The sequence below is a fragment of the Callospermophilus lateralis genome, chromosome 19 (genome assembly GCF_048772815.1).
Source record: "Callospermophilus lateralis isolate mCalLat2 chromosome 19, mCalLat2.hap1, whole genome shotgun sequence".
Lineage (NCBI taxonomy): Eukaryota > Metazoa > Chordata > Mammalia > Rodentia > Sciuridae > Callospermophilus > Callospermophilus lateralis.
The window spans coordinates 861236-880513 of NC_135323.1; the positions used below are offsets into that span (position 1 = coordinate 861236).

A 19278-nucleotide genomic window follows, 5' to 3' on the forward strand; every position below is an offset into this window, starting at 1 on the left:
TGGGTTGTACGTCACAAGAGGTGCCCCACAACTCCGCGAGAGGACCCGGCCGACGATGCGGACTGGGGTGATCTGCAGTGACCCCCGTGTCCCCTGCTGGGAGAGCGCAGAGGTGGAAGTAGCTCTGTCCTCCAAGGAGGTGACGCGAGGATCGGAAGCCAAGACCCCACAGCAGGGGACAGGGAGCTGGCATCGCCCAACTCCAGGGTACGAGGGCCCAGACGCACCGAGAAGGCAACGCACATTATACAGAAATATACACAAAGAAAAGGACAGTCCAGAGAGGGGAGAGGGAACGGTGTGGATCAAGGACTGGCGCATCATGACTGCACTGTGCAGCCAGCCCCAGAGGAAAAGTCTTCTGAAGTTTAAAAGAAAAAGACAGAAGTAAGCAGGCGAGGTAGTGCACCCTGTGACCCCAGCTACTCGGGAGGCTGAGGCAGGAGGACCATAAGTTGGAGGCCAGCCTCAGAAATTAGCAAGACTCCATCTCAAAAAAAGAATTAAATTACGTAAGAGGCCCTTACAAATATGGAATAGCCATGGTTTTTAGGGAACAACCTGTGCTCTTGCTGCTCTGTAGGATGTCTGTGCCCCAGAGCCCACGGTCCCCGGGAGTGACGACAAGATGCTGGGCTTGGCCATACACAGAGGGAGGCAAAGGCCATCCACAGGGAGGAAGCCCCCACCGTCTGGTCAGAGCTTTGCCAGCCCAGCGTGGGCGTCCAGGGCAGGAGAAGGCCCTGAAAACTGCTGGTTTCACTCAAGACTTTCACTTCCTGCTGGGTCTCAGGGAGGTCATGAGAGATGGAGGGGAACTCGGGCCTGTGGCAACACCGGTGTGCGTGTGTGTGTGTGTGTGCATGTGTGCGCGTGTGTGTGTGCGTGTGTGCGTGCATGTGTGTGTGCGTGTGTGTGTGCGTGTGTGCATGTGTGCGTGTGTGCGTGCATGTGTGTGTGTGCGCGCGTGTGTGCGTGCATGTGTGTGTGCGTGCATGTGTGTGTGCATGTGTGCATGTGTGTGCGTGTGTGTGTGCGTGTGTGTGCGTGTGTGTGTGCACGCGTGCGTGTGTGTGCGTGTGTGTGCGTGCGTGTGCATGTGTGTGTGCATGTGTGTGCGTGTGTGCGTGTGCGTGTGTGTGAGAGAGAGAAAGAGAGAGAGAGAATCATCGTGTCTCAGTACGGAGCATGGAACTCATTGCTGCCCGCTGTCCCGCGGCCCCGCGGTCCCCATGGCCTCCTGCCCGGCCGCATCTCACACACTTGTGGCCCTCTGACACAGGTTGGCAGCCCTCGGCTCGGAGACCCTCTGAAGTCCCTTCTAGCTTGGCTACAAGGCGATGGCTTGAAGGACCGCGTTGGGGAAGGAGACGGGATCAGGCTCCTCCCCGTCTGGCCGCGGCATCAGGAAGACAGGAAGGAGGCCTTGCAGGGTGCTGCCCTGAACCCCTGACCTGACCTGGCCGTTCTGCCAGGGACACAGCAGGAAGTGCCCAAGAGGGCCCTGGGGTGCCTCCCGCTCTGCTGCTGGCTCAGGCTGAAGGCGGTCAGACAGTGCCCAGAGTCACCCCATCCGGCCAGCTAGCGGCCGATCCCGCCTCCCCAGGCCAGCGCCCTCGAGAGCCCTGGCTTCCCACCACAGCTCCCCGGCCCTGCTGGACCTGGGCCAAGAGAATGTGGCGGGATGAAGTGACCTCGAAGCAGGGAGCTGGGATAGAGCGAGGTAGGCTGCAGGCCCTGCCCCAATCCCAGCCCCTCTCCACGGCAGGGGCCTTCCACAATGGCCTGGGCGTGTGTGCGGGGGTCAACTCGGGAATCCCGAGGCCTGACAGCTGGGCCCTGCTCTGCCTCCGACAGGCTGTGTGACCCTGGGCAAGTCCCTTCCCCTCTCTGGTCCTCAGCACCCTGTATGCTAAATAAACTGGGCTCCACTAAGCCTGAGGACCAGTGGGCGGCCCACGGAGGCCATGGAGCCCACGTGGTGGCCAGGGGCCAGGGGCCATGAGTGGGTGGGGCGGGGGGACGAACAGGACAGAGACGCTGCTGCTTCTGCAGTCGCCACTGTGGCCGCAAGCTGGGGCACACTGGTCCCGACCCCCGGAATGCGCAGGAGTGGACCCTGATGCAGACAGTGGACCTGGGGAGAAGGACGGTGCATGCTGGTTCACTGTGAGAATGTCCCAGCGGGTGGGGACCCGGGGCCAGGGAGACCTGCCTTCTGCTCAGTGTCGCTGTGAGCAGGAGGCTCTGCTGGGAAATGAAATACAGAGTCCTTCCCTGACCCCAGGTCCCAGGCCCCGGGTCACCCCTCCTCTGGTGTCCACGCGCCGGCGCCTACCCCCACATCCCAGCCAGCGTGCGCAGGGGGCTCTGGGCTTAGGAGAGGACGCAGGGTGGGCCCCGTGGTGGAGAGAGACCCGGCCAGCTCCCTTGCTCTGTCCTGCCACCTGAAGTCCCTGCCCGCTGCGCCGCGGCCCTCACCTCCTCCTGCGCTGGGTCCTGCCCCTGGACTTCCCGCCTCAGAACCAGGAGCCGAACAGACCTGCGCCCCCCAGATCACCTGCCAAGGGCAGCTCTTCAACAGAGAGGACCAGGATGCCACCTCCGAGGACTGGCCCCTGCCACCTCAGAGTGTGCTGTCCTTCCTCCGTCTGGGACAACCGAACGCAGTCCCAGCGTCAGAGCTCCCTGTGGCGTCCCTGAGACCTCAGGAGGGACTGCGTGGTCCTCAGAGGCCCCTCTGCCCAGTTCTCCTCCCCCTTCCCCCGTGAGGGACCCCAGGAGCCTCCTGGGTGGGCCTCCATCTCCAAGCTGTGTGCGTGTGTGTGCGTGTGTGTGTGCAGTGTGCATGTGTGTGTGCGTGTGTGTGCAGTGTGTGTGCAGTGTGTGTGTGCAGTGTGCGTGTGTGCGTGTGTGCGTGTGTGTGCATGTGTGTGTGTGCAGTGTGTGTGTGTGCAGTGTGTGTGCGTGTGTGTGCAGTGTGCGTGTGTGTGCATGTGTGTGTGTGCAGTGTGCGTGTGTGTGCAGTGTGCGTGTGTGTGCGTGTGTGCGTGTGTGTGCATGTGTGTGTGCGCAGTGTGTGTGTGTGTGTGCAGTGTGCGTGTGTGTGTGTGCAGTGTGTGTGTGCATGTGTGCGTGTGTGTGCGTGTGTGTGCATGTGTGTGTGTGCAGTGTGTGTGTGCATGTGTGCGTGTGTGTGCGTGTGTGCATGTGTGTGTGCAGTGTGTGTGCAGTGTGTGTGTGCAGTGTGCGTGTGTGCGTGTGTGCAGTGTGTGTGTGCAGTGTGTGTGTGCAGTGTGTGCGTGTGCGGTGTGTGCGTGTGCAGTGTGTGTGCGTGTGCAGTGTGTGTGCATGTGTGTGTGTGCATGTGTGTGTGCAGTGTGTGTGTGCAGTGTGTGTGTGTGCAGTGTGTGTGCGCGTGTGCGTGTGTGCATGTGTGTGTGCAGTATGTGCGTGTGTGTGCAGTGTGTGTGCAGTGTGTGTGCATGTGTGTGTGCAGTGTGCGCGTGTGTGTGCAGTGTGCGTGTGTGTGCAGTGTGTGTGTGTGCAGTGTGTGTGCAGTGTGCGCGTGTGTGTGCAGTGTGTGCAGTGTGCGTGTGTGTGTGCAGTGTGTGTGTGCAGTGTGTGTGCATGTGTGCGTGTGTGTGCGTGTGTGTGCAGTGTGCGTGTGTGCACTGTGCGTGAGAGTGTGTGCAGTGTGCGTGTGAGAGTGTGTGTGCGCGTGTGTGTGTGTGTGTGTGCACGCGTGTGCATGTGTGTTCCGAGAGCACGCTGAGATCATCTAAAACACCACCAAAGGACACCCACACCCCCTTCTCTGGGCTCTAATTGGGGACACCCGCCTCCTAGCGACTTGGAAAACCTTGGAACGCAATGAGGTGGCTCTGGATTCTGCAGGAGCCTGTGAATGGCGGCTGCTGGGGGTGAGGAGCCAAGGTCCCAGCTGAGGGAGGAGACAGCTCCATGGGCCCCGGGGAGCGAGGAGCGCCCCAACCCTCGTCCAGAACACAGGTGGCCCAGAGCCCTCCCGCAGGTGGCCCTCCACACACCCCACGTTGCTGCCTCCACCTGGAAAGGGGGGCAGCAGGTTTCTCCTGGACCGATCCAGGGGCAGGGAGAGGAAGTAGGAGGCTGAGCTGCAGTTGGCTGGCCACGCCCCAGGTTCCAGTCCTGACCCGCCTGGCCCCAGCACAGGTCTATTCAGTGGGCCAGGCTGCTGTTGTGACTGAGTCTCCGGGTTCCACCCCCACTCTTGCCTGGGGTGATTCTGAGCCTTGGAGACGTTGCATTTCCAAGGTGGCCTGAGTTCCACCGGCCACGCCCACCACCCGCTCCTTCCCAGCCCCAGGGAGTCCACAGGTCTGCTCCTCCCACTGAACCTTCCAGACCCCCACCCCTCCCGCGCCACCAGACGTGACCCTCCCTGGATTCTTCTGGTTTCCCTCCTGAAAGTTTCTCTTCCCTGGCTCTGGGGCAGGCCCTGGCTGGATGACAAAGTCAGGATAGCAAGGGAAAGAAGCAGGGAACAGAGAGACACACCCTGGGTGACCCCACGGCTGGACAAGCCTAGAGGACCCCACATCACAGGAGCAGTCCGGGGAGTGGGGATGCAGAGAGGCTGCTTCAGGGGACAGTTTCAGCTGGGACCCTGGAGAAGGAAAGTCGCACACCTGGGCGCCTGTGCGACTACCGCTGATCCTGCCCCTGAAATGGCTACAGTGGCCCATCCTTCCCCCAACTCCGCAAAAAGAAACTGTCTGCTACCTCACATGGAAACAGCAACAATGTCACTTGCATTTAGAACAATGTCATCCAAATCATGCCAGCTTCACGGCTTGCTAAAAAGGAACCTTAGCAAGTGCTGGAGACCTGGGGGGGGGTGCCCACACCTACACTGCCCATGTCCTCCTCGAGGGCCAGTGCAGCCAGGACCTCCTTGGGAACTGTCTTTGGAGCCCTAGTCACGGGCGTCCCTGGCTTTGGAAGCCCCCTCCTGCCCATGATTTCCTCTCCATTTTCTCAACAATTTTCTCTTGTGGGCTTCTGTCCACACGTCAGGCAGCCCTCTAGAAAGCTCTCCTGATTTTTGCAGGTGAGCCCTGTGAAAAACCAGCCTCTACCTCAGAGCAAAGCCTGTCCAAGGAAGGGACATGACCTTTGTCCTTGGAAAGACCCACAGAGCACTCCTAGGCACATCCCCACCCTGCTAAGTGGTTTATCCACAAATAACAGGAGAGATCTGCTGCGCCAGGTGTCCCTGACTCAGTCAGGCTAGGTGGGGACCCATAGCAGCCCCCTAGCAGCCACCAATCAGCGTGAGACAGGGAAATACCTGGGCTGCCAGATGACCCCCAGTAGTTCATGGTGTTGGGAAACCACGTAGTTCAGCACGAACACCCCCTTGGCTTAAGCCAATCAGTTCAAACGAATACCCCCTTTGTACTGACCAATCACCCCTACCCAACTCGTTCCCGCCAGTGAATGTGCTAATCATGTTTTAGAGTTGTTATTTGATTTTCCCGCGTGTGTGATGATTTGTAAGGGATGCTATGATGTATGTGGGGGACCCTGCCCTCTCCAAAGAGTGTATAAAACTGCTGCAAACCCTGGGCTCGGGCCTCTCAGCGTCACCAGCTGCTGTGTGTGCGCGCGGAGGACTGAGCTAGCTCCCAATAAACACCTCTTTGCTGCTTGCATCGATCTTGGTCTCGGGTGGTCTCTGGGAGTCCCGAATTCGAGCATGACAACGTGGAGAGGGGAGCCACCTGCCAGTCAGGGTGACTGAAGGCGAGTCTGAGGACCAAGTGTAGAAGCTTCTCCCTCCCTGGCCACTCCCGATTGCCCGGGGTTGCCCCAGGGCCCCAGCGCGGCATCCTCCGGAGAGTACTTGTCCAGGGGCCCAGGTGCTGCGCTCTTGAGACCTGCCCTCTGCTGGACTCTGCTGTGTCCACAGGTCTCCCCTTGACAGGAGCTCGCTCCCGCTGGCCCGGCACTGGACTGAGCTCTCAGGAGGCCTCGCACAACAGAGGAACCCACCAACCTCCCAAGTCACCCTCCCCGCAGGGGAGGGCCGGGGATCACCCCGTAGGTGGGCTACCTGGGGCCCGCCCAGCACCCTCCAGGCCGAGCCATTGGGGTCGTGGGCGGGGCCGGGGCGGAGCTTGGGCGGGGCCGGGGCGGGGCCGGGGCGGAGCTTGGGCGGGGCCGGGGCGCCCCCCCACACCGTTCCCCTCCGCCTCGCCGCGTCCTTCGGGAGAGTAGCCAAGGGTCCCGAGGGGTCCCCAGGGGTCATGAGTGTTCCTGGGGTCCCCAAGTCAGAATGCCTGGCCTTAAGACCCGAGTCCGCCTGAGTCCCACAGCCCTTCTTCCCACCCAGGCTCTCCAGAGAGGGGACCCTAGCAGCCCACCGTGTCCCCGCATTGGAACCAGGAGTCCCTGACTTGGCGGGAAGTCCCCTCTGTTCTGCCGCCCTCGGGACATTTTAGAAAATACGCCTCCCCAGGGAGACCAAGGAGGGGTGCTGCCTGCTCTTGGGCTTGGAGAAGCCAAAGGGAGACCAGGAACCCGATATGGCCAAAGGAGAAGCTGTGCGCAGCCCCCTGGCCTCGGAGCCCACCCCTAGCGCGTCCCTGTCAGCGCGGTAACACGACCCCACAGCAAGCCGAGGCCAGCGAGGGGCAGCCGGTCCGGGTCCCGCGCCCTCCCTGCGCACTGGCGCTGCGCGGCAGGATCCAGGGCGCGCGGAGACGCGAGGGCGCGGTGCGCGCCAGGTGACGTCCAGCCTCCTGGCTCCCGCCGCGCTCCCTCCCCTCGGCCGACCGCTCGGGGTTCAGCAGCCCAGCCCCGTCCCCTGCTCCCGGTTCCGGCGTGGAATCTCCAGCCTCCGAGGAGTTTCCCGAATCGACTTTCTGCACGTTCCCTTCCCCTCCGCCCAGCCTGGCTGTTGACCGTGGGCAAGCAGCTGCTGGCCTTGGACCCTCAACTCCTCGCCCAATTTTAGAGACGGCAGAAGGAGAGCGCAGTCACCTACCGCCGTTCCCGGGCTCCTGCATGCTGCCGGTGGCCTCTCCCTCCCGCCAGCGCTGGGGCTGGGGAGCCTGGGGCGCGGTAGGCTGGGCACCCCACCTCCCTCCCGGCACCGGTCTTTCCCCCTTTCACTTTCTCTTTGCACCACGGGGCTTAGACCCAACAGCCGCCGCCGCCTCCCCTGCGGCGCCCACGTGCTTTAGGAGAAGCATCCAGGACAGTCCACCTTGCAGTCCCCCAGGTCCTGCCTCCAGCCAGCTCCTGGAAATGACCAGCCCCTGCTTGGGAGAGGGCCTGGGTCTCGGGTGGGGAGCCAGGTGATCTGCAAGCCCTGGGCCTGCAGGGAGCCATCCCCACCTCTGAGCGACTCTGTTGCTCTCCAGCTCAGCCCAACCATGAAAGTGGCAAACCACCAGTTCAGTCCGCACACCCAGGACCCACTGGAGGGAGGCTCACTCCTCCGCCCCAGGCCCTCGGGACGAAGAACCCACCCCTGGACCTTCACTGTATGGAAACCTGGCTCTGGCAACCCTGTGCCCAGCGGCGAAAGTCCGGCCCTTCCTCCTCGAGGGCTTGGACTCCTGCGCTGCGGGCATGAAACCTGGCAGGGGGAATCACTTCCCCTCCCCAGCTGGCGGTTCCTCATCTGGAATTGAGGGAGTGGGTCAAGATGACCTTCAGTGGCATCTGACAGAACTGGGAAGCTTGTCCCCAATCTCTGGGTTCAGAGGAAACCATGTTTTAGGGGAGCCTGAGAAAAGGGGTCCCACCCCTCTTAACCCACATCCGCCAGGCCAATACTGTCACATTCGTCTTACGGGGTTGATGTAAGCTACTGGGCTAGACCCTCGGATCCCTTCCCACCACCCTATCCTCTGGGCTGTCCCCTTAGCCCACCTCCGAGACTCAGTTTAGCAGCTAGTTCAAGTTCACACCCCACCCAGCCACAGCACAGCTAGGTGTCACGCCCCTGCGAGCCTCAGGGCTGGTGCCAGGTCTGTGCTGTCTCTTCTCACCCGCTGTCCCCCGTTCCCCACTTCTGAATGCCGCCATTTGGAAATGGGGCAGAGGGCTGTCCCAGATGCCCGGTGCTCTACAGCTTGTCACTGCCGCTGCTGCTGTGACTAGCTGACTCCAGAGTGGCTTTTCCTGCTTCCCTGGGACGGGCGGAGCCAGCAGAGGTCTCCTGTGTACCTGAGACGGGCCTAGGGTGAGAGGACCTTGGGGTGGCCTTGGCCAGCCAGGTCAGCAGTACTGAGACTAAGGACACACCTCCCTGAGAGGAACCCTGACTCTGTCACATTCCAGGATCCTAGTGTCCCTCAGGAAGGACGTGGGTACTGTCCTCTTCCCGCCTGCCAACAGGCTGCTCAGCGGGACACGGAGCCCCCCTCTCTCCCCCAGCCCACAGTTCAGAGCAGCATCTCCGCTCACCTGGGGCCTGGGATGCAAGACCCAGCTGAGACTCTTCTAAATAAAGGTGCGTCCTCCACCCCTTTCCCTTTACCTTGGGGCTCCGGCAGGTGGGACCCTACAAGGTGCGGAGCCAGGCGACGCATGGCGTGAGAAGCAGAGCCAGGCGACGGGAGCCTGGAGGCCGGCAGAGCTTCCCAGGGGTCTCAGTCTTCCCAGTGCTGTCCCGGGATGTGCAGATGGGAAGTTGGCAGGCTCATTGCCAGCCTGTCGCTGCCCGCCTGCACCGCTGGGAGCCTGGAGCCCAGAGCCCGCCAACCCAACCCAGCAGCATGCAAAGGAAGCAAGCAAGGGACCAGCAGAAACTCTTCCCCGCAAGGTCGTCCCAAGCTGTCAGATTTCCTGTGTCTGGATGACCTCTAATTTGCCCACACTCCCTTACGCCCGCCCGCCCCAGGCCTCTGATGTTAATTTCAGTTCCTTCTTGGACCCCCTGGGTGACCACAGAAGGCTGCAAGTTGTCTGTTAGGACCTGAATGCTCTGACGTTCTGAAGTGCCTCTCACAAAGCCGCCCCTCGGTCCCCGATCTGCCATCTCCTGCAGGGTGGGGCCAGAGCCAAGAGCTTTTGTCCAGCCAAAGCAGACTTCTGGACTCTGCTCCCTCCTGCCACCCCCTGTCAACCCAGGTGGCCCCGGGTTTCCCTGGAGGTCAGTAGCAGTCCACCCACCTTTTTTGTATACTAGACATTGGACTGAAACACTAATTATACACAAAAGAATGCTAACCCCAATATGGCTGGCTCGGGCCACGGGCTGGGCTGCACCGACGGGGTGCCAAATCAGAGAGAGCCCCTCTTCAAGCCTCTGCCCCTCCTCCTGATGCATAAGGAGAAAGCCTCAGTTGGGGCTAATGTGTTCCTAGCACCTCTTCTAAAGCAGGGTCTCCCCTTTCCACAGAGCCAAACCTCCAGCCTCCGCTCAGGAGGCAGAGGCAGGAGGATCGCAAGTTCGAGGCCAGGCTCAGCAACTTAGCAAAGCCCCATCTCAAAATACAAAGCTTAAAAAGGGCTGAGGAGTAGTGCACCCCTGGGTCCAACCTCTAGTCTGAGAGAGAAAGAGAGGAGAGGAAGGAAATGAGTGAAAACCGTGAGTGGTTTGAAAAAGCACCGTCAAGTAAATACTACAGAGCAGGAGGCTGGCAGGAAAGGCACTCGCTGTGAGGCCGGGACCGGAATGAATGAAGGCCGGGAGTCGGTGACTTACTGGCTGGTGCCTCGTTACCGAGAGAGCTTTGCTACTAGCACGTGTGTGAGACTCCTGGCTTCCCTTCTGAGCTCTGGTTTTCCCGCAGGGGACGTGGGGATCATGCCTGCTTTGGTGTGGTGTCATTTTGAAGCAGTCACTGTTCTCAGAAGTCCCGGAGGAGCGGGAAGAGTCAACTTGAAACAGAGCCTTTGTTTGGCTAAAGGAGCAGCGCAGCCTGCAACCCCAGCGCCTCAGGAGGCTAAGGCAGGAGGATCGCAAATTCAAGGCCAGCCTCATCAACTTGGTGAGGCCCTAAGTAACTTAGCAAGACCCTGTTTCAAAATCAGAATAAATAAATATCAAGGGGCTGGTGGAGCACTCGCCTAGCACCTGTGAGGCGTGGTGTTGGATTCTCAGCACCACATAAAAAAATAAGTAAAACGAAGGTGTTGTGTCCAACTACAACTGAAAAAACTTCTTTTTTCAGAAGGGGCTGAGGATGTGGCCCAGTGGTTAAGCCTCCTTGGTACCAAACCCCCAAACACCCAGATACAGGGAAAGTGGAAATTCTAAGAAGTCTATTCGTCTCCTTCCACGACAAGGGGCCAAGGCAGAGGCACCCACCACTCTGCTGTCCCCGCCTCAGAGGCCGCAGCTCGGATCCTGCCCACACCCCAGCCCCCCGTCAAGGCCACTCGGGCGGGCAGAACCTTGATGACCGCGACCTCTGCCACCTGGTGTCCCTACCTCCTCCCTGACCCTCCAAGAACCACACTCACCGAGATCCGGGAGCGAGGTGCTGGCGTTAAGGGACAGGGTTCCCGCAGGGCAGTGGTGCCATCAGCCACGGCCCGAGGGCACCCAGGGGACCTGCGCTGCCGTGGGCCCAGCCAGGAACCGTGGGCTCTGAGTTTCAGCAGAGGGGAGTGGGGTGAGGAGGTGCTGAGAAGGGGCCGGTGGCTCAGGGCCAGTGACAGTCTCCCAGGACTGAGTGGATGGGGCGGACCCGGAGGCCCGCCTCCTCCCTCCTCCTCCTCCCATCCTCCTCCTCCCCATCCTCCTCCTCCTCCTCCCCATCCTCCTCCTCCCCATCCTCCTCCCCATCCTCCTCCTCCCCATCCTCCTCCTCCCATCCTCCTCCTCCCCATCCTCCTCCTCCTTCTGTTCCTCCTCCCATCCTCCTCCTCCCCTCCTCCTCCCATCCTCCTCCCCCTCCTCCTCCTCATCCTCCTCCTCCTCCCATCCTCCTCCTCCTCCTCCCCATCCTCCTCCTCCCCATCCTCCTCCCCATCCTCCTCCTCCCCATCCTCCTCCTCCCATCCTCCTCCTCCCCATCCTCCTCCTCCTTCTGTTCCTCCTCCCATCCTCCTCCTCCCCTCCTCCTCCCATCCTCCTCCCCCTCCTCCTCCTCATCCTCCTCCTCCCCATCCTCCTCCTCCTTCTGTTCCTCCTCCCATCCTCCTCCTCCTCCCCATCCTCCTCCTCCTTCTGTTCCTCCTCCCCATCCTCCTCCTCCTCCCATCCTCCTCCTCCCCTCCTCCTCCCACCTCCTTCTCCTCCCCATCCTCCTCCTCCTTCTGTTCCTCCTCCCCTCCTCCTCCCATCCTCCTCCTCCCCTCCTCCTCCCATCCTCCTCCTCCCATCCTCCTCCTCCCTCCTCCTCCCATCCTCCTCCGCCCATCCTCCTCCTCCCCTCCTCCTCCCATCCTCCTCCTCCCCTCCTCCTCCCATCCTCCTCCTCCTCCTCCTCCCCCCTCCTCCTCCTCATCCTCCTCCTCCTCATCCTCCTCCTCCCATCCTCCTCCTCCCATCCTCCTCCTCCCTCCTCCTCCCATCCTCCTCCTCCCCTCCTCCTCCCATCCTCCTCCTCCTCCTCCTCCCCCCTCCTCCTCCTCATCCTCCTCCTCCTCATCCTCCTCCTCCCATCCTCCTCCTCCCATCCTCCTCCTCCCATCCTCCTCCTCCCCTCCTCCTCCATCCTCCTCCTCCCCTCCTCCTCCCATCCTCCTCCTCCTCCTCCTCCTCCCCCTCCTCCTCCTCATCCTCCTCCTCCTCATCCTCCTCCTCCCATCCTCCTCCTCCCATCCTCCTCCTCCCATCCTCCTCCTCCCCTCCTCCTCCCATCCTCCTCCTCCCCTCCTCCTCCCATCCTCCTCCTCCTCTCCTCCTCCCATCCTCCTCCTCCTCCTCCTCCCCCCTCCCTCCTCCTCATCCTCCTCCTCCCATCCTCCTCCTCCCCCTCCTCCTTCTCCTCCCCATCCTCCTCCTCCTTCTGCTCCTCCTCCCATCCTCCTCCTCCCATCCTCCTCTTCCCCTCCTCCTTCTCCTCCCCATCCTCCTCCTCCCCCCTCCTCCTTCCCCCTCCTCCTCCTCATTCTCCTCCTCCCATCCTCCTCCTCCCATCCTCCTCCTCCTCCTCCTCCCCCCTCCTCCTCCTCATCCTGCTCCTCCTGCTCCTTCTCCTCCTTAATTGTTTTTGATGCTGGGGACTGACCCCAGGGGTGCTTTGCCACTGAGCCACACCCCCAGCCTTTTAACTTTATTTTAATTTTGAAGACAGGGTCTCACTCAGTTAGGAAGCTGGCCTTGAACTTGGGATTCTCCTACCTGGGCCTCCGAGTCACTGGGGTAACAGGTGTGCACCACCAAGCCCACTGCTTTGTTTATTTTCACAAACTTGTTACGCTATCTGGCCGTAAATGGTGGGATCTCTACCCTGTAAGTATAGTCCCCGCTTCCATGGTGTCAGGGACAAAGTGTTTTTGAGTCGTACCCAGCGGCTGTCACAGAGCCAAGCCCTTAAAACACACTCCTCTGGGGCAGTGTGCGTATGGGATTCCAAGGGTGAAGGCAGCCTCACCTTCCAGAGGGAGGACGCGGTCTCCCGCGTGGGTGGTAAGTGCCTGGCCTGACGCTGTGGGGACCACCGTGATTCCTAGCAAGAGCTAAATCAATGACCCCGAAGCAGAGAGGGGGAAGGGGAGAACAGAGATTGGTACGTGGAGGGACGGGGCAGAGAGGGTCAAACTGCCCAAATCAGACAATGGGGGGTGGGTGTCGGAACGCAGGCTCCCTGGAGGTGCCCACAGGGAAATGAGGCGGCAGGTACCTAAATTGTTACACGTGCGCGTGAGCACACACACCTGGGATTAGGTGAGTTCAGCCATCGACAGCTGGGGAGTGGCTGTGTGGGATGGAGATGGAGGTTCTAAAGGGTCAGCTGCACAGTGCATCTGAGCAGGAGGCAGAGGAACCGGGAGCCAGGCACAGGTGGGCGGTGCGTGGGCAGACAGCTAGAGGGACAGGCTTGGGGAGTAGGGGCCCAGGTGAGCCGCTGCAGGTCAGACCACAGGGAACAGAGAGGGACCGAGCCGGTGCAGACACCAGGCTGGCGGGGCAAGCAGGCTGTCGGGGAGCCCGGGAGGAAGGGCCACTTCCCAGGCTTCTCCTGAGGGTCCAGGCGAGCAGCCTGCGGGGAGGGGACGGAGTCCTCCTCGGAGCACACCTCCTTCCAGGCACAGGAGCCCAGCTGGGGGCAGAGGCTGCCTGGCGGGAGGGAGGGCCACGGGAGGAGACCTTCCTGCTGGCCATGGGGGCTCTGCCATCCCCAGGGCCATGGGGAAGGGGGCTGAGGAAGGAGCCCAGCAGAGCTGAGTGGAGCTGGTGCCCTGTGGCTCCTAGAACAGTTTACACAGAGTCCAGGGAACCGTGACCCAAAGGACTGGGCTGTCCCTCGGCCTGGGGAGAGCAGGCCACAGAAGACACGGGCTCCTCGTCCACTGGCCGACCTGGGGGCTGGGCTGCGGGCACCTCGGGGGCGGTCCTAGAGGCCACTGAGTCAGAACACACAGCTGGACCATGTCCCTGGGCCCTCAGAAGAGCCACCCGTGGACAGTGCTCACCTCCATTGACAGATGGGAAAACTGAGGCCCAAGGAATCGCTGCTGGTGCCTGAGACTCAGGGAGCCAGTGCAGGCCACCCGCGGGCTTGGTCAGCAGGCCTCGCTGAGACTCCCTGCAGCCACCTGGACTCCCTGTTGAGGTGCACGGCGTCCCAGCAAGCAGCCTGTGGGGAGACTGCAGAGTGCTGTTGGCTCAGCACCACTGGCCTGGTTTGCTTCCCCTGTTCCACGCCCCTTGCTCTTCTCTCCTTAGAGAGTGGTCTGGGGTTGATTTAGCATGACCCATTTATAGCACTCCTATTTCAGAGATGAAGAGACTGAGGTTCAGAGGGGCCCAGTCATGTGGCCCAGGTCACAGGGTTTGCAGCGGAGCATGACCTGAGGCCCGGAACGCTCCTGCTTCCAGCCTGGTTCTTTCCCCAGCCACGCAGCTCTCCCTTCCCTGGCGTCCGGTGGCCCTTCTGGATGTTGTCACCTCTGGCTGATGGACATGCCCTGAAGCACACCGGGCTCCTTCAGGACCAGGACCGTGGCTCCCAGGCCTCGGGGGCCTTCGTGGGCTGGAGGCCACAGGCGGCTCTGAGCGGCCGGACCCCAGGGCCCAGTGGCCTGGCAGCAGAGGCTCCGGGCTCTCTGGGGGCAACTCTGAGCCACCAGCCAGTCCCGTCTGAAGCTGGCGCACTGCTCTGGTGGGTTCACGGCACCCGCTGGGTTGCCAGGAGGAAGCCGTACAGAGGCCGGACTCGAGACCCAGGGCCCCCAGGCCAGGACCTGAGCACAACCCTTAACTTCTCTGTGCCTCGGTTTCCCCGGGTGTGCAGTGGGAGACGTGGGCATGGCCTGCCGTGGCTCCGCCCACCGCGGGACATCCAGGCGTCCACCAGGCTCCCGGCTCTGCACCCGGGGGCCATGCTTGGGGACGCATGACGACTGAAACACAGACCAGTGGCCAGACCAGACCTAAACACCACAGAGCTTAGCGGTGAGATCTAGAGGAGGTGGGAAGAGGACCATCGGGGAGGGGGCTCGGGGAGGGGGCTCGAAGCAGTCCGAGGTGCGACTCTGAATGGGGTGGTCAGGGTGCACCTTGATGACAAGGGGACGTCTGAGCGAGGAGCTGAATGATGTCAGGAGGTTGACCAAGGACACCTGGGGAAGAGTGGTCTAGGTAGAAGGAGGAGCATGTGCAGGGGTCCTGGGGCAGCGTGGGCCCGGGGTGTCTGAGGGACAATGGGGCATCAGAGCAGCTGAAGTGGATTAGCAAGGCGGAGAGAAGCAGAGGACCAGAACAGAGAGGGTCAGGGTCAACTGAAGACCCTGTGGGCTCCAGCTCTGATCCGGGCTCTCTGAGTGACAGGGGAGCAGTGCAGGGCAGAGCAGGGCCGTCTGGACCCACAGAGGGTGGCCGAGAGGGAGGGTCACAGAAGCCCCACAGGATGGTTTCCCTTCGCTTCCCCTCCCCTGGCTTCCTGCTGAAGCTGGGGCTCCCCACCTGCCCTGTGTCCCCTGTGCCTGGGGTGCGTGGGGGCCAGCCCGCAGCCTGGGGGGCACCGGAGGGAGCAGGGAAAGAGCAGATTTGTCCTTCTGTCTCCCAGCCCCCGAGGACCACAGCACCCTGGGCCAGTTCCACTTTCTGAAGTCACATGGGATCCAAAATAAAAAATATTACATCCCCAGGGAGGAAGCAGACTTAATAACAGGAACCAGCCCCTCAGAAAGCGCGGGGGAGGCGCGGAGGCGTGGGGAGCGCGTGGGGGCACTGCCAGGCAGAGGAGGCTCCGGCTGCTCCCAGGTTGCCCTCTGCTGCCCAGCGAGACCAGCCCAGCCACTTGACCCCTCCCCAAGCCCAGGGCGGCCACCCGTGGTGCAACTGCCCTTGCACTGAGCCTGAGAGTGCAGGATGTCCAAGATCACCCAAGAGCCACCCCTGCACGGGAACTTGTCCTGAAAGAAGAGCCAGAGGTCAGCATGGCCCCTGCGCACGCACGGCCAGCAGAAGGCACTTCACGGCCTTGACTCCCCCGGGCCGCGGCCGTCTGTCCATCCTCCAGTCGCCCGTGGGTCGAGGGTGCAGAGCATCGGGGCCCGGGGCAAAGGACCGCTCAGCTGCGCCTGTGCACGCGGAGGGCTCAGGCGCTGACCGCTGTGAGCGACTCACACCCCCGAGTCACGAGACCCCAGGGGGACCAGGAAGGGCCAGGAAGGACGGACAGGTCGGGTCTTTAGGAGGCGCCGCCTGGGACCCCGAGGGGAAACCCGGAGCCCTGGCCGCGCACCAGCCCCTCCTCTGGCCCAGCGGTGGCCCTCCCAGTGGCCGGGAGCTGGCGGTTGGCCCCGGCTCCCACCACAGCCCCCAAACAGACGGCACCCAGCAGCAGGCCACCAGAATGACCAGACCCCCAATCCCACGCCCCTGCTGGTGGCCCCTTCTGCCTGTCCTCCTCACTGTCTCCTCTGTCCTCCTGCCTGTCCCCCTGTCCCTGTCCTACTGTCTGTCTCTCCCTTCCTTTCTCTTTATCCCTCTGTCTCTCTGTCACACATGCACACTCACATGCACACATAGGCAGATGCATGTGTGTGCACACACACCCATGAACACACCTGTGCACACACACCCATGAACACACCTGTGCACACGCACCTGTGCACACACACCCATGCACACACACCTATGCACACACACCTGTGCATGTACACACCCATGAACACACACCTGTGCTCACACACCCGTGAACACACACCTGTGCATGTACACACCCATGAACACACACCTGTGCACAGACACCTGTGCACAGACACCCATGAACACACATCTGCACCACACCCGTGAACACACACCTGTGCTCACACACCCGTGCCGACACCTGTGCACACACCTGTCCGCTCCTCACCTGGCTCCTGCTCCCTTTGGCCCCTCTATTTGGGCTGCACCCATCGGCGCCTCTTCTTCCCCACGGACCTAGCTCCCTGGGGGCAGGCGCTGACCCCCTGCTGTGGGCACAGGGTGGGAAGCCGAGTCCCGGGCCTCCTGGCTCCTGCCGCGCAGCCAGCCTGGGTCCCGCCTGTGGCTTCCTTTGCAGAGAAGGGAAACCCTGAGGCTGCCCCGCGGCCCCTGGAGCCCCAGGGGTGGGACCTACCTCCATGATCCCTGCAGCCAGGGCCCCTCTCGGCGGCTGGGGCCGGCGGCCTGCTCCAGGGGCCCCCCAGGAGGGCCGAGCCCCGGGCCCCCTTCCCCAGCAGGGTCAGGGAGATCTTCCTGGCCAGCGCCTCGCCGTCCGGCTCCAGCAGCAGGGCACCGTGGTACTCCCTGGAGAGCAGCTCCTCCTCGCGCAGGCGGTCCAGCAGGGCCCGCACGCGCCTCGGCTGGCGGCTGGAGAGCAGCGTCCGCACCTGGGCCAGGATGGCCTGGAAGTGGTCCATGGCTGGAGCGAGGCTGCACAGCTGGACGAGCCGCTGACCCTGCCTGCAGCATCCGAAACGTGAAGTGAAAACCGGGACAGGGAGCCTGTGCCGCGTGTCACTCGGTCCCTTCCTGGGAGGTTTCCTCATTTGCGACGGAGGCTGGGCGCCTCGCGAATGGGCAGAGAGGGACCTTGGGCTGATTCGCTCCACAGATGTGGCTGGGCACCACCTGTGGGCACGCGCCCAGGGACCGCAGCCTGGGGTCCAATGAGCCAACCCACACGTCCCGCCCGAGAGGAGGGGCTGGCCCCTGGAGATGACCTGATGCCTGGGCCTGTCGGATGTCCTGCCCCAGGGAGGAGGCTCTGTGGCTGGGCAGGGGATGCGCGTGGACGGCCGGCTTGGGTTCTCGCCCAGCTCCACCGTTCGCTAGTTTCATGGCCCTGGGGAAACCCCCTGGACCCTTAAGCCTCCTGCTGTCAGCACCACTGAACGTGCAGGTGGAGTGACGATGGCGACCCTGTTCACAGGGTCCTTGGGTCGGCCCTGGGTCCACAGGGCGATCACAGTCTGCACCCGCCACTCCCGCCAACATCAGGGAGTGGCCTCACTGGACCTCGGCGTCCTTCTTGAGTATCCACCAATAAAAGCCACCTCCTCGGCTGGCCCGAGCCTCGAGATCAGGCCATGCATCCAAGAGACTTCACCCCACCCCAGCGGCCACCCCAGGAGCCCTGGTCATGTGCTAACGGAGGCTCCACTTGTGATGCACGGGACAGCGGTCTGCATGGCCGCCAGTGCGGTTCGGGATTCCACAGATCCAACCCACCTGACCGCTCTCCTGCCCTTCTGGACTCAGCGCCCGAGTCCTCTCCGGGCCTCAGCCTCCCATCTCCCAGCAGGGGCCATTCCTGGGCTCTGTGCAGTGAGGCCAAGGAGGGTCCCCCTCTAGCGCCCAGTAGCTCCTGCTGACCGACTCCACTACAGGAAAATGGTAAAAACCAGTCCCCTGAAGGCACCGCAGAGGACCGCCGCGGCCTGGGAGCCAGACAAGGAAGGTGAGCACATCCCAGTCAATCTCCCAGCTTGAGCCTCCCTGGAGGCAGGCCCTGATGGAGGCTGTGAGGGGCAGTTCCAATGGACGTGGGCAGCAACAGCCGCTGGAAAGGGGGGGTGGGAACCCCAGAGAGGAGACACACAGGCCTGCTCCCAATTTTTTGAGATTTGCCCAAATATCTCGCCCACTTCTCAACCTCCCGAGAGCAGACGGCAAGCCGCGGGCTAAGACCGAACTGAGTCTGAACCGCAGTCCACTCCGGGGCCCGTGGGCTGGGAGTGGGGTGAGGTCCGGAGGCTTCGCCAAGTGATGTCACTGCTAAAAGAAACAAAGGAGGGACCCGTTCAGGATCTTTCTAAGTTGCTGAGGCTGGCCTCAAACTTCCTATCCTCCTGCCTCAGCCTCCGAAGCCACTGGGATGACCAACGTGGGTCAGGCTGCCCAGTGGGCTCCGTGGGAGGGGTGCGATTTGAGAAGCTCACAAATGTGAGCCAGTAACTGTAGAAAACCACACCCAGGCTCATAATCGCCAACTGCTAAGGAATGGAGGCCTCAGGAAACTGGAGAAAGCAGCTACTCTGACTCGCGGTGGGAATGGCCCTGGGCGGGAGTCCCAGGGCCTCAGCAGAGCTCAGCCGGGAGGACCTGGTCAGCACGTTCTTGTTCACCTAAAGTGTCGATGGTTGATCCTAAGATCGTGGACGTCTGAGAAGTCAAAGGTGATGACGGTGACGGTGCTGCTCTGGCCCCGGGGTCTCCATGCCTGCGGGACTCCTCACCGCAGGGCGGCACAGAGCCACACTTGGGACACTGGTGTCAGGGTGGCCGTGGTCCTGTCACAGGTGGGGACCTGGGCCCTGATTCACAGCACACCCCAGGGGCCTTGGGGACGAGAAGCCTGGGGTTTGAGACTGAGGGCGAGGGGCAGGGTGGCGGTCACAGGCGGAATGCCCGGGCTGGAGCCCCCTGCAAGGCCAGGGCTCGGGCCCGAGGTCACCTACCTGCCCAGGGAGGGCGATGGCTCTCCCGCTCCAGCTCCCAGGCTTGGGAACCCCGGTGAGGACGCCGCGATGTGACACAAACAAGGTCAGAAGCCACGTCCCCAGTGGAGCAGCCGCCCAACGCCCATCTCCCCCACGTCACCTGGTGCACGTCACCCGCCTCACTGTCCAGAAGCCACACAGGGTGTGAGGTCAGGGGACCTGGGCAGGAACCGGGGACCTGGCAGCCTG

At 62.3% G+C, this 19278-nt stretch overlaps 1 protein-coding gene across 1 annotated transcript in view; it reads right to left on the minus strand.

The window, feature by feature from the left end:
* The window catches only part of Ciita (class II major histocompatibility complex transactivator), a 40017-nt gene extending 23010 nt beyond the window's left edge, over window positions 1-17007 (minus strand). The window contains exon 1 of the mRNA XM_077105954.1: window positions 16725-17007. Within this exon, the coding sequence (XP_076962069.1) occupies window positions 16725-17007 (283 nt within the window). The remainder of the gene's footprint in view (window positions 1-16724) is intronic.
* Between the last annotated feature and the right edge of the window lie 2271 nt (window positions 17008-19278).